The 12,310-nt window shown below is 62.2% G+C and overlaps 1 protein-coding gene across 1 annotated transcript in view; it reads left to right on the forward strand.

The window, feature by feature from the left end:
• LOC309966666 (SCO-spondin-like) overlaps nucleotides 1-10,543 on the forward strand; it is a gene marked incomplete at both ends in the record, with an annotated part of 31,155 nt that extends 20,612 nt beyond the window's left edge. Inside the window, 23 exon segments of the mRNA XM_082846869.1 lie at nucleotides 642-830; nucleotides 880-1,153; nucleotides 1,272-1,435; nucleotides 1,571-1,650; nucleotides 1,927-2,079; nucleotides 2,602-2,753; nucleotides 3,349-3,395; nucleotides 3,506-3,697; nucleotides 4,701-4,797; nucleotides 4,907-4,983; nucleotides 5,072-5,081; nucleotides 5,194-5,240; nucleotides 5,446-5,606; nucleotides 6,811-6,935; nucleotides 7,552-7,748; nucleotides 7,997-7,998; nucleotides 8,002-8,075; nucleotides 8,077-8,132; nucleotides 8,269-8,374; nucleotides 8,907-9,154; nucleotides 9,515-9,646; nucleotides 9,746-9,866; nucleotides 10,363-10,543. Coding sequence (XP_082702995.1) covers nucleotides 642-830; nucleotides 880-1,153; nucleotides 1,272-1,435; nucleotides 1,571-1,650; nucleotides 1,927-2,079; nucleotides 2,602-2,753; nucleotides 3,349-3,395; nucleotides 3,506-3,697; nucleotides 4,701-4,797; nucleotides 4,907-4,983; nucleotides 5,072-5,081; nucleotides 5,194-5,240; nucleotides 5,446-5,606; nucleotides 6,811-6,935; nucleotides 7,552-7,748; nucleotides 7,997-7,998; nucleotides 8,002-8,075; nucleotides 8,077-8,132; nucleotides 8,269-8,374; nucleotides 8,907-9,154; nucleotides 9,515-9,646; nucleotides 9,746-9,866; nucleotides 10,363-10,543 — 2,885 coding nt within the window.
• Between the last annotated feature and the right edge of the window lie 1,767 nt (nucleotides 10,544-12,310).

Genomic DNA, 12,310 nt, shown 5'->3' on the forward strand with positions numbered 1-12,310 from the left:
CAGTTGCCTCTTTGTCTTTCCTGAGTGTAATTCACTTCCTGGGGTGCACTTGCTTTCTGCTCAGAAACCTTGAAGCACCCAACACTCAAAACGGATACCAGGATCTGCCAGTAGAGGGTGCGCTAACCCCGTTCCCTCTGTTTTTTTCAATTTTCCGTTCTTTTTTCTTTCCTTTCAGTTAATTTTCTTCTTTCTTTTTATTTTCTGTCCCCTGGTCCTCCCCCAATTCCCTCCTTCATTCTTCCTCTCCCCCTGCCCCTTTCTCTTTTGCCTTTTCTCTCTTAGACTTTTTTTTTCTGGAATGTCCACAAATTTGACAAGTGGGCTTTAAAACATTTTTATTGGAGAAAACTAAAAGGGAGGAAATACTCAAGAGAAAGATCCAGGAGACTCAAGCTAGTGTCTACTCCTTCTGAACAGATGAGGCACCCACCTCTTCCTCCACGCCCTGCCCTCACTTATCCCCACACCACCCATGGCCTTGTCAACCCCTCCCTGTCACCCCAGGGACCCTGCTCCCTGAGCTCCCATGCAGCCCCACAACCTTCCCAGCCGCGCCCCGAGCTGATGCCTCTCCCAGGTGGGACCCCGGGGGAGAAGTGAATGTGCCTAGGCTGAGCTGTCAATCTCTGTGTCCCCAGGGCCAATGACTGGTGTGTGTCCCCTGGGCAAGCAGTGGCTGGACAGTGCACAGGGCCCTGCTTCCTGTGCAGAGCTCAGTGCCCCAAGAGGGACTGACCAGCCCTCCCACCCTGGCTGCTGCTGCAGAGCACTGAACTCAGGGCGCGTGGCTCTGCTCTGCCAGCCCCGTGACCAGCACGTGACCCCAGGCGAGTGGCGTTCAGTATGGGCCTCTGTTTTCCTGTTTGTAAAATGTTGATTGGTCTGGAAATTCTTTTTTTTTTTTAATTTTTATGTATTTATTTTTGGCTGTGTTGGGTCTTCGTTTCTGTGCGAGGTCTTTCTCCAGTTGTGGCAAGCGGGGGCCACTCTTAATCGCGATGCGTGGGCCTCTCACTATCGTGGCCTCTCTTGTTGAGGAGCACAGGCTCCTGTGGTCACCCTGGACCCCATGGAGCGAGTGCTTGGCCTCCTGTGGCCCTGCCCGACGCCACCGGCACCGCTTCTGCACCAGGCCCCCCGGCGTTACACCGTCCAGCTTGGCACTGCTGCCCCCACTGGCTTCAGCCCCACCTCCTTGCCAAGGCCCTGAGGCAGAGGAGGAGCCTTGCCTCCTGCTGGGGTGTGACCGTGAGTCCTGTGGAGCCCAGATGTGGCCTCTGCGCCCTGTGGATGCCTGCCGCCTTGCACCAGCCAATCCCCCGCCACTCCTGTGTGGGCGGCCTCCAGAGCCGGACCCCACCCCGGGGCCTGGGGGATTACTGCGAGGGGCCTCGGGCCCAGGGGGCCGCCTGCCAGGCTCTGCCATGCCCAGGTACCTGCTGGCGACGGGGCTGGGTCAAGGGGCAGAGGTGGGAAAGCTGCAGGGAGCATGACGGGGAGAGGGGCCTGGGTGGGCCGGGGTGGGCGACCCACCCAGCTCTCTGCCTATCCTGTCCCCTCCCCCCAGTGACCAACTGCACCGCCATCCAAGGGGCCGAGTCCAGCCCCTGTGGCCCTCCCTGTCCTTGCTCCTGTGACGACCTCGTGGTGAGTCTGGGCTCCTGAGGGTCACTTTGCGGGGACGGCAAGGTGTGGCTTTGGGGTGTGGCCCCTCTGACCTGGGATTGCCCCGCAGTGGTGATAAGGGGCGGGGTCAGCGCCCATCAGGGTCCCACTTGCTCCAGAGAGAAGTGGGAGCGAGCCTCACCCAGCAGCCCTTGCCTTCCTTACCGCAAACATTTCTCAGTTTAAACGTTTTATGACAGAAGCAGCATAAACACATAGGCAGGGGCAATCATCCCGTTATATCATCGTAAACCCCAGGGGCGTATCGGCGCACAGGCCTTGCCTCCGTGCGCGCGCCTGTGCGCCTGCGTCTGCGCGGGTGTGGGGCTATCCTCTGAGCGCCCGCCCAGGACCATGGAGAGGGACACAGGCAGGCCGCCGGGGTCTCTGTCCAGCGGCGCCTGCGCGGTGGTGAGGAAGCCGACCCGAATCAAAAATGAGGAGAGAAGGGCTGGGGAGAAGGGACGCGCTTGGAGGCCCTGCTCGGACCTGTCCAGGGAGGTCGGGAGGCTCCCACACGGGGGCAGGACGAGGAGGCGGTGCCGGGTCCCGGCCTCCCCCAGGGAGCCCCAGCGCCTTCCCAAACGCCCTCCTCCCCCCAGCTTTCTAGTCGCCTGCTCCCTACGTTCTAGGAGGTCTGGGAGGTGCCTCGGTCCCCACTCATCCCTCCATGGGGTCCACGTTTGGAGGCCACTCCGCCCAGGGAAGCTCCTCTCAGGCTCTCCTCTCCCTCCCCCTCCTCCCCTGGAGGAGAAACTCCGGTGGACGCGTGGCATAAACTGAGTGTAGAAAGTAGCAGTTCTGAACTGGAGCCTCGCACCTTCTCCCCTCTGCCCCCCTCCCCCTCCACTTCATCTTCCATCCCGGGCGCCCCTTCCCGGTGCCCTCGGCCCTGCTTTCCGCTGACCGGGGCCCTCTCTTGCTGTCCCCCAGCACTGGGTTTGGCACTGCCAGCCAGGTCAGGTGCTGAGTGCCGACGACGCTGTCTGCGTGCAGCCCAGCCACTGCAGCTGCCTGGGCCTGCTGACCCGGGAGCGGCACCGTCCCGGCGCTCAACTGGTGAGGCCCGATGGCTGCAACTGCTGGTGAGGCGGGCGTGCGGGCAGGATGCAGGGGTGAGGCACCATGTGGGCAGGATGAAGACGCAGGGGTGAAGGCACCGTGTGGGTAGGATGCAGGATGCAGGGACAGGTGCAGGGGTGAGGACAGGACTAGTCCACTTTGTGTCTCGTGCACCTGAGCTCTCCCGGTCTCAGCGGATGCACGCTAGGCTCCCACAAGCCCTGAGGAGGTGTGGCAGGCCCCCTAACCCCTTGTCTGACAGGTGGGGAAACCAAGGCAGCCAGCTCCGCAGTTCTGGGAGACTTCGGAGGGCTGGGCGTGTGCTCTGAGGGGCAAGGGGGTGGCGATGTGGTGTTTCCTCCCTCTGTCTGGCCCCTGTCAGCAGCAGCGACCTGTGATCATTTCCCCATAGGACAGAGTCCGCAGGACACCTGAGAGGGCCCTGAGTGGGTCAGGGAGCAGGGGCTGGAGGCGCTAGAGGACGGGGAGGGTGACTGAGACCTCAGAGGGAAATGGGGCCAGGCGGATGGAAGGGAGGGCCGATTGGGAGGGGTGTGTGTGGAGGACCCGGCGGGACTGAGCTGCCCTCTCCCTCCTGTGCCTGTGTGCCCTGCCCAGCACCTGCTCAGAGGGCAGGCTGACCTGCACAGACCTGCCTTGCCCAGGTATGCACCCCGCTCCGGGGAAGGTGAGGAGAAGCAGCCCAGGGGCGCAGAGAGAGTTGGGTCCAGGGGAGGGATGGCTGCACCCCAATGCCCGCCATTCGCCTCCACAGTGCCTGGAGGCTGGTGCCTGTGGTCAGAGAGGACGGCGTGCTCCCAACCCTGCTGGGGCCAGACGAGGACCCGCTCCAGGGCCTGCACCTGCCCGGTTCCTCAGCATGGAGGGGTCCCGTGCCCTGGGGAGGCGGGGGAGGCAGGGGCCCAGCATCAGAGGGAGACCTGCGCCAGCCCCCCTGAGTGCCCAGGTGAGGCCCCACTAGGTTGCTCCAATCCCAATAGGTTGGGACCTCTTGGGCCTCCTAAGGCAGCTGGATGATTTTGTCTTCCTGGCACAGTGGATGGAGGCTGGGGCCCATGGGGACCGTGGTCTCCCTGTGACGTTTGCCTGGGGCAGTCCCATCAGAGCCGAGCATGTAGCTGGCCCCCCACTTCTGAGGGAGGCCGGCCCTGCCCTGGGGGCCGCAGGCAGAGTTGCCCCTGCCAGGACAATTCTACTCAATGCACAGGTGAGGGCTTCTGTGGAGCTCTGGGGGGTCCCTTGTAAGGCTAGAGATGCTGCCTCTGACCTTTGACACCCCACATACACACTTGCATGTCACTTTCTTTGAGGGACAGCCCTTAGGTCACTCACCCCGTGGAACTGGGGCAGGGTGAAGGTCCGAGCGGGTGGTGGGCATAGCAGGAGGGCCATCCCCCAGGGTGGACCCCCTCAGCACCCACCCTCTCTGCTTCCCTCCTGCTGTAGACTGTGCAGGTGGCTAGGGTCTTCTCCCCTGTGGGCGGCCCTGCCCCCGCTCCTGCCGGGACCTGTCCCCCGGGGTCGTGTGCCAGCCAGGCTCGACAGGCTGCCAGCCCAGCTGTGGGTGCCCCTTGGCCAGCTGTCCCAGGACGGCCTTTGTGTGTCCCCAGCCCAATGCCGCTGCCAGTACCAGCCCGGAGCCATGGGTCAGTGCCTCCCCTCCCCCTCCCAACGGCCCCCTGAGCATGGCAGCACCCGCCTGCCTGGCCCCTGCCGCTCTGCCCACAGGGGCCAACCTGGGACTGTGGGATGGGAATGGGCAACTCCTGCATCCTTGGGCTGGTCCAGGTTGGGACTTCCATCTCCTGCGTCCAGGATCCCGGTCCCCATGGGGTGGAGTCTGGTAGGGAGGGAGGGAGGGAGGGAGGAGGGAGGAGGCAGGAGGGTACGAGGAGGGATTGATGGGGCTGAGCCGTCTGAAGTGTCCGCCCCCACTCCTGTGTCCTCAGGGATCCCTGAGAACCAGAGCCGGTCCGCAGGGTCTGGGCTCAGCTCCTGGGAGAACCTGGAGCCCGGGGAGGTGGCGACTGGACCGTGTGACAACTGGTGAGCCGGGAGGGTGAGCCAGGGAGGGGGTGGACTGCCAGCCGGGCAGTAGGGCCCTCGGGGAAGCGGGCAGGGCCCTGTCTTCTGAAGCCGCCTTCCTTGTCCCCAGCACCTGTGTGGCGGGCATCCTGCCGTGCTGGGAGGTGCGGGGCTCCTGGGGCCCCTGGGAGGACGGCAGTGTTTCGTGTAGAGGAGGGGAGCAGCTGTGCTCCCGGCGCTGCGCCCGGCCACCCTGCCCCAGACCACCCGCCTGAGCCGCATCTGCTGCACCCAGGTCTGCAGAGGTGAGTCCCAGCCCAGGCTCTGCCCTGGACACTCCGACTGAGCTGATTCCCACTTTGGCCTTTGACCCTGACTCACAGGTGCCTTTTGACCTCTCCCACGCCATCCCCACAGGCTGCCCCTTACCCAGGCCAGTGATGGGCAAGTGAAGGAGGAAGGAGGTAGACTCGGGCTGTGCTGAGGTGTGCGGGGACCGCAGGAGCGGGCGTGGCACGGGCCCTGAGGGGCAGGTTCGGGAGGGTGTTGTTGGCCTGTCTGGGGGTGGGCGCCAGGGTGAGCAGAGGCAGGCCGCGGGGTGGGCACAGGAGGCAGCGAGGGCAGCGGGGCCGGAGCTGGGCACTGACGCAGGTGCTGCCTCAGAGGCAGGCTGCCCGGCCGGGCGTCTGCACCGGGAGTGCCAGCCCGGCGAGGGCTGCCCCTTCTCCTGCGCCCACATCACTCGGCAGGTGGGCTGCTTCTCCGCTGGCTGTGAGGAGGGCCGTCACTGCCCCGAAGGCACCTTCCTGCACCGTTTGGCCTGTGTCCCGGTTAGAACTCACCCTGCCTGGAACCCACGCCTCTCCCCTTCCCTGTCAGCTCTCACTTCTGCAGACCTGTGGCCTCTGGCAGCCTCTAAGCCTCCTGACTTAGAGCTGGTGACACTGAACCCCAGGGAGGGGAAGGGACACACCAAGTCAGGAGACAGTTACTGGCAGAGTTAGACTCAGACTCAGGTGTCCTGGTTCCTGGCTGAGGCCCTTTCCTCCTCCCTCGCTCCCCGCTCCCCCGTCCCATCCTAGAAGGGCCTCTGTTGACCCTGCCGTGTCCTGGCTAAGTGCTCTGTACAGGAAGGTGCCTGGCCATCTCCGATCAGGCCCATAGCCTTGCATCGCTCACGTTCATACCCCTGACACAGGTGAACAGTCCCACTCGCTGCCGGAAATGCTCTCCTAGGGCCCAGGGCCTCACCCCTGCCCCCTACCGTCCTCCCCTACCCGCTTCCTTCTCCCCACGCGCCTTCCGAGGATGTGCACAGATGCGGAGAGCTGGCACCCGGCAGGTGGCTCCAGCCTGTGCCACTGCACTTTCTCCTGCGCTCCCCGCAGCAGTGCTCCTGTGTGCTGACTGCCTCGCTGCTGCAGGAGCTGCGAGCTGCCGGCGCTGACCCGGGGGCTCACCTGTCCATTCTGGGAGAGGGGGGTCAGACCCTTGGGCCTGGAGATGAGTTGGGCTCAGGTCAGACCCTCCATACAGGCTGCAGCAACTGGTTTGGACCGTGGAGAGCCAGGGAGCTGCATAGGGTTCGGGGCCTGGCACTGGCAGGTGCTCCAGGGATTGGCAGATGGGAGGCAGAGGGGCAGAGACAGAGGGCAGCTAGGGCAGGAGGTGGGCAAGACCCACTGTGCCTGGGGGCAGCTACAAGCGGACACAAAGCCACAGCTGGGCCTGCGGCTGCCAAGTGGGAGAACTGTGACGGCTTGGGGGCGGGGGGCCGGGGAGGAGCTGCAGGAGGAGGGGCCCCCTGTCCACCCCCACGCCTCCTTCCCTCCGTGACGTCCAAGATGAACCCCTCTCCTGCAGACCTGCGGTACTCGGGGCCTTGACAGCTCTCGCATTCTGCCTCGTGGCCGCTCACCCATGCCCTGGCTGAGCACCACACGCGTGCAGCTGCTGTGGGCCCTGCACGGCGCTGGCACTAGGATGACGAAATGATTGCCACACAGCCCTGTCCTCGTCTCCCCTTCTGCACAGGGGCTGCTGGAGCAGGCTGGAGGCTGCATTCCCCCAGAGCAGTGTAACTACCAGCACATCTCAGGAGAAGGAGCTGGGGTGACCCTGGCCCCCGGGGACCACCTGCAGCTGGGCTGCAAAGAGTGGTGAGTGTTGGGGGCAGGGAAGGCGGCACCAGAGCACTGGGACCAGAGGGTGGAACAGGGACGGGGAGGGGTTCCCCAGGGCAGCCGCGCAGAGAAGGCCAAGCTAAGCCCCACGGGCCCGGTCCCAGCTTCCTCTTGCTCCAAATGAGCCCAGAGCCCAGGTTACCCCTACGTGAGCTCCCTGCCCACGGCGCTGGGCTGGGTCCTGCCTCCTGAGACCACCCTGACTGCCCCCTCCCACAGTGAGTGCCAGCATGGGGAGCTGCAGCGCACCAGCCGGGGCTGTCAAGGTAACTCGGGACCAGGGGAACCAACTGTCCCCGTTTGCCCAGGGTGGAGGGGTGGGTTTCCGGGACTTGGAACTTTCATTTCTAGGACAAGGACGGTCCCAGACAAACCAGGATGGTTGGTCACCCTGCCCTGGCCCCCTACACCTCCCTCAGCCTCTCCTGTTTCCGGACCTTCCTGGTCACAAGCTAAGCCCCTCCCTCCCTATCTACTGTGGTCTCTGGGTCTGGGGGAGGGTCCCGGGAAGGATGCTCACGTGCCGCCCTTCCTAGGTCTTCTGCCTCTGAGCCGCTGGTCCGAGTGGTCACCCTGTGGGCCCTGCCTCCAGGACTGCCCTAGAGGAGCACTGGCCCGGGGACCCAGCTGGCCTCTCCTCCACCTCGGTCCCCACGCTGGCTTCAGAGCAGCACCGCCGCCGCCTCTGTTTGGACCCCGAGACGGGGAGGCCATGGGCCGGGGATCCAGACCTCTGCACTGTGCCACTCAGCCAGCAGTGTCTCTGCCCAGACCCTGGAGCCTGCCAAGGTGATGGGAGGGGCGGAGGCCACAGGGGGAGGGGCCTGGAATGCGGTGGAGTCGGGCCTGGCCAGGTAGGGCTGGGCCGCGTTGTTCACGTCAGCGTCCCAGCAGTCAGCTGGCCTGCTCGCCCTCCGGCTAGTCCCCAGGGCCTGCTGGATTTGAGGCTGGAGGGTCAGCAGCTAGAAGGTGAGGAAGGGGGCTCAGCTGGAGGCAGGAGGCGGGCCTGGGGACCGACTTCCGCTTCTTCTCCCCAGATTGATGCCAGTGGAGTCCTTGGGGGGCCTGGAGCCACTGCCAGGTACCCTGCAGTGGGGGGTTCCAGCTGCGCTGGAGGAGGCTGCCAGGGGCCATGGGCTCAGACTGAGAGCTGCACCATGGGGCCTTGCCCAGGTAGCCGGCTCCAGCAGCGGAGGAGGGGCCAGGGGTATGGCACCTGAGGGGGATGCTGCCTCTGGCCCTGGAGGTGCCCAGGGAAGGCTCGGGACTCACGAAGTCCCGACACAGACTCCTACCTTCTGGTCCGCAGGAGAGAGCTGCGAGGCCCGGGACCCCGTGCCCACCCTGGACTGTGCCGACCACTGCCCAAGAAGCTGTGCCGACCTCTGGGTACGCGTGCAGTGTCTGCAGGGACGGTGCCGCCCAGGCGGCGGGCAGACGGCTGGGCCGTGAGTTATAGGGCAGCCGAGTGGATCTCTGAGTCACTTTTAGCAACCGGCTGGGGGTCCTGCCCGAGTGAGCCTTAGTCAAGACAGGCTGCGTTCTAAGGATGCTCTCAGGAAGCCTCAAAGTTTCCCAGGGGGTCTTCCCTGGTGGCGCAGTGGTTGAGAGTCCGCCTGCCGATGCAGGGGACACGGGTTCGTGCCCCGGTCCGGGAAGATCCCACATGCCGCGGAGCGGCTGGGCCCGTGAGCCATGGCCGCTGAGCCTGCGCGTCCAGAGCCTGTGCTCCGCAACGGGAGAGGCCACAACAGTGAGAGGCCCGCGTACCGCAAAAAAAAAAAAAAAAAAAAAAAAAAGTTTCCCAGGGTGGTGCCCACACCCAGGGCAGGTGGAGAACAGGTCGCGTGGGGGGGGGGCGGGCGGGAGGAAGGGTGCTCCAGGGCTGCCTGAGGCTTTGGACTCCAGCTGGCTAACAGAGGGATCCGTCACGTGCGCCCGCCCCAGCCCCGCTCTCCCAGGCTGCCGCTGTCCCCCTGGCCAGCTGGTACAGGATGGGCGCCTTGTGCCCATGTCTTCTTGCCGCTGTGGCCTCCCCAGCCCCAGTGCTTCATGGGTGCTGGCTCCGGCCGAGGGGGATGGCTGGACTGCAAAAGCTGGTGTGGCTGCCGGCCGGCGGCCAGGCAGGGACACGGGGAGCCCTGGGTGGGAGGCTCGGGCCAGGTCAGGGTTATGGGCCTTGCTGGGGAGCAGAGGCTCTGTTCACCCTGGCTCTCAAGGGTCTGAGCCCTTTCTGCACACCGCTGGCACAGCACCTGTGTTAACGGGTCCCTGGTGTGCCACCCCCATGAGTGTCCAGCCCTCGGACCTTGGTCAGCCTGGAGCAGCTGCAAGGAAGGTCCTGCGGGGGCACCGTGCCAGGCCCAGGACACGGAGCAACGGCAGGAACGTAACCTGCAGCCCTGCCCCGGTGAGCACCCAGGGCGCTGGGTGCCTGCTGTTCCCTGCCGTGCTGCCGAGCCCAGGGCCCGTCCCGGCTGATCGCCACGGCCGGCAGAGGGTCCCGAGGCAGCCCCCTCCCTGGGACACCACCTCGCTCTCTGCGCTCCCCCCAGAGCGCCCACCTGGCCAGGTGCTCAGCCCCTGTGCGACCCCGTGCCCGCGCCTGTGCTCGCATCTGCAGCCTGGCACCCTCTGCATGCAGGAGCCCTGCCAGCTTGGCTGTGACTGCCCTGGAGGGCAGGTGGGTGTGGGCACCATGCCCTGACTCTCCCGTGAGGGAGCAGGCAGGTGGGGGGGAAGGGGGGATGGTCCAAGTGTAACCGGAGCCTGCCCCGCCGAGGCAGCTGCTGCGCTACTGCACGTGCGTGCGCCCAGCTCTCTGCCCTGGGGCCTCAGCTTGACTCCTGAAGAGCAGGGTCGGGAGATGCCCCCAGGGACTCTGCTCACCCAGAACTGCACCCGCTGGTGAGGGCTGGGGGCGTGGGTGGGGATGGAGGGCGGGGCTGCTGAGAACGGGGGTGGGGAGGAAGGCGTGGCAGGCATCTGAACAAGAGCAGTGTCTTCCCAGTGTCGGCCAAGGCTGAGCCTTCAGCTGCCCCGTCGCTGGCTGTCGGGGTGAGATGTGGGCTGCCCACATCCCTGCTGGTCCCTCCAAAGCCAAGGCCAGGCTGGCCCTGATAAGGGGAGAGGGGCCTGCATGTCCTAGGCGGTGCTACCTCCACTTACCAAGCTGGGCGCCACTAGTATTTGGGAGGGTGGATAGAGCAGAGAGGTATATTCGGAAACCCAGAAGTCTGGAGGCTGCTGGAGCCGAGTGGGCAGCGCTGGGGATAGGAGCAGGGACCCAAGGGTGCCTAGTGTGGGAGGGGGGAGAATCGAGGCTGCACCCAGGGCTGACCCGAGTGGTGGGCTCGGTGGTCTTCCCTGGCAGAGTGCCCCCCCCGGAGAAATGTGGCAGCAGGTGGCCCCCCGGGGAGCTGGGGCCCTGTGAGCAGACTTGCCGGGAGCCCAACGCCACGGAGACTCAGGGCAGCTGCAGTGCGGGGCAGGCCCCGCGGGACCCTGGTGCGTGCACACCACTGCGAGTGCTGGCACCACGGGCGCCCCCGCCCGGTGACACCACAGCCCTCCACGCCCCCTAGCCCTTCTTTTTTGTTTGTTTGTTTGTTTTTTTCGGTACGCGGGCCTCTCACTGTTGTGACCTCTCCCGTTGCGGAGCACAGGCTCCGGACGCGCAGGCTCAGCGGCCATGGCTCACGGGCCCAGCCGCTCCGCGGCATGGGGGATCTTCCCGGATCGGGGCACGAACCCGCGTCCCGTGCATTGGCAGGCGGACTCCCAACCACTGCGCCACCAGGGAAGCCCCCAATCATTCATTCTTAATCACATATATCCCTCAATGGGGAAGGACTGTCAGAAATATTGAGGAAAGGAAATGTGTAAAAGGATTGCAATTCCTGATGATAAAGCAGCTATTATAATTTGATTGTCCACATGATTTCTGTCCTCGAAGATAGGTTACACTTGCTATGCACTTGTGCATTCAACTGCTGACTAGAACATCAATTTGAATATCACTTAGATACTTAAAATCATCATGTCCCAAACTGTGCTCATCATCTTCCCACAACTCCGCTCCTTCTAGTTACTCTACTTATGTAATCCCTGTTTTATCCACCCTCAAAGTCTGTGGAGCCAGAGAAAGCAGTTGGCCAGAAGCCACACTGCTGAGCTAAGCATTTGGGACAACACTTTTATTATTTTTTTTAACATCTTTATTGGAGTATAATTGCTTTACAGTGTTGTGTTAGTTTCTGCTGTATAACAAAGTGAACCAGCTATATGTATACATATATCCCCATATCCCCTCCCTCTTGAGCCTCCCTCCCACCCTCCCTATCCCACCCCTCTAGGTGGTCACAAAGCACCAAGCTGATCTCCCTGTGCTGTGCGGCTGCTTCCCACCAGCTATCTATTTCACATTTGGTAGTGTATATATGTCAATGCCACTCTCTCACTTCTTCCCAGCTTACCCTTCCCCCTCCCTGTGTCCTCAAGTCCATTCTCTAGGTCTGCGTCTTTATTCCTGTCCTGCCCCTAAGTTCTTCAGAACTTTTTTTTTTTTTTAGATTTCATATATATGTGTTAGCATATGGTATTTGTTTTTCTCTTTCTGACTGACTTCACTCTGTATGGCAGATTCTAGGTCCATCCACCTCACTACAAATAACTCAATTTCATTTCTTTTTATGGCTGAGTAATATTCCCTTGTATATATGTGCCACATCTTCTTCATCCATTCATCTGTCGATGGACACTTAGGTTGCTTCCATGTCCTGGCTATTGTAAACAGTGTTGCAATGAACATTGTGGTACCTGACTCTTTTTGAGTTCTGGTTTTCTCAGGGTATATGCCCAGTAGTGGGATTGCTGGGTCATATGGTAGTTCTAATTTTAGATTTTTAAGGAACCTCCAATACTGTTCTCCATGGTGGCTGTATCAATTTACATTCCCACCAACAGTGCAAGAGGGTTCCCTTTTCTCCACACTCTCTCCAGCATTTATTGTTTGTAGATTTTTTGATGATGGCCATTCTGGCCTGTGTGAGGTGAAACCTCATTGTAGTTTTGATTTGCATTTCTCTAATGATTAGTGATGTTGAGCATCCTTTCATGTGTTTGTTGGCAATGTGTATATCTTCTTTGGAGAAAGAAGATATACATTTAGGTCTATTAGGTCTATTGAGGTCTTCTGCCCATTTTTGGGTTGGGTTGTTTGTTTTTTTGTTATTGAGCTGCTTGTATATTTTGGAGATTAATCCTTTGTCAGTTGCTTCGTTTGCAAATATTTTCTCCCATTCTGAGGGTTGTCTTTTCATCTTGTTTACGGTTTCCTTTGCTGTGCAAAA

This window comes from Leucopleurus acutus, assembly GCF_964270905.1.
Source record: "Leucopleurus acutus genome assembly, chromosome: 9".
NCBI lineage: Eukaryota > Metazoa > Chordata > Mammalia > Artiodactyla > Delphinidae > Leucopleurus > Leucopleurus acutus.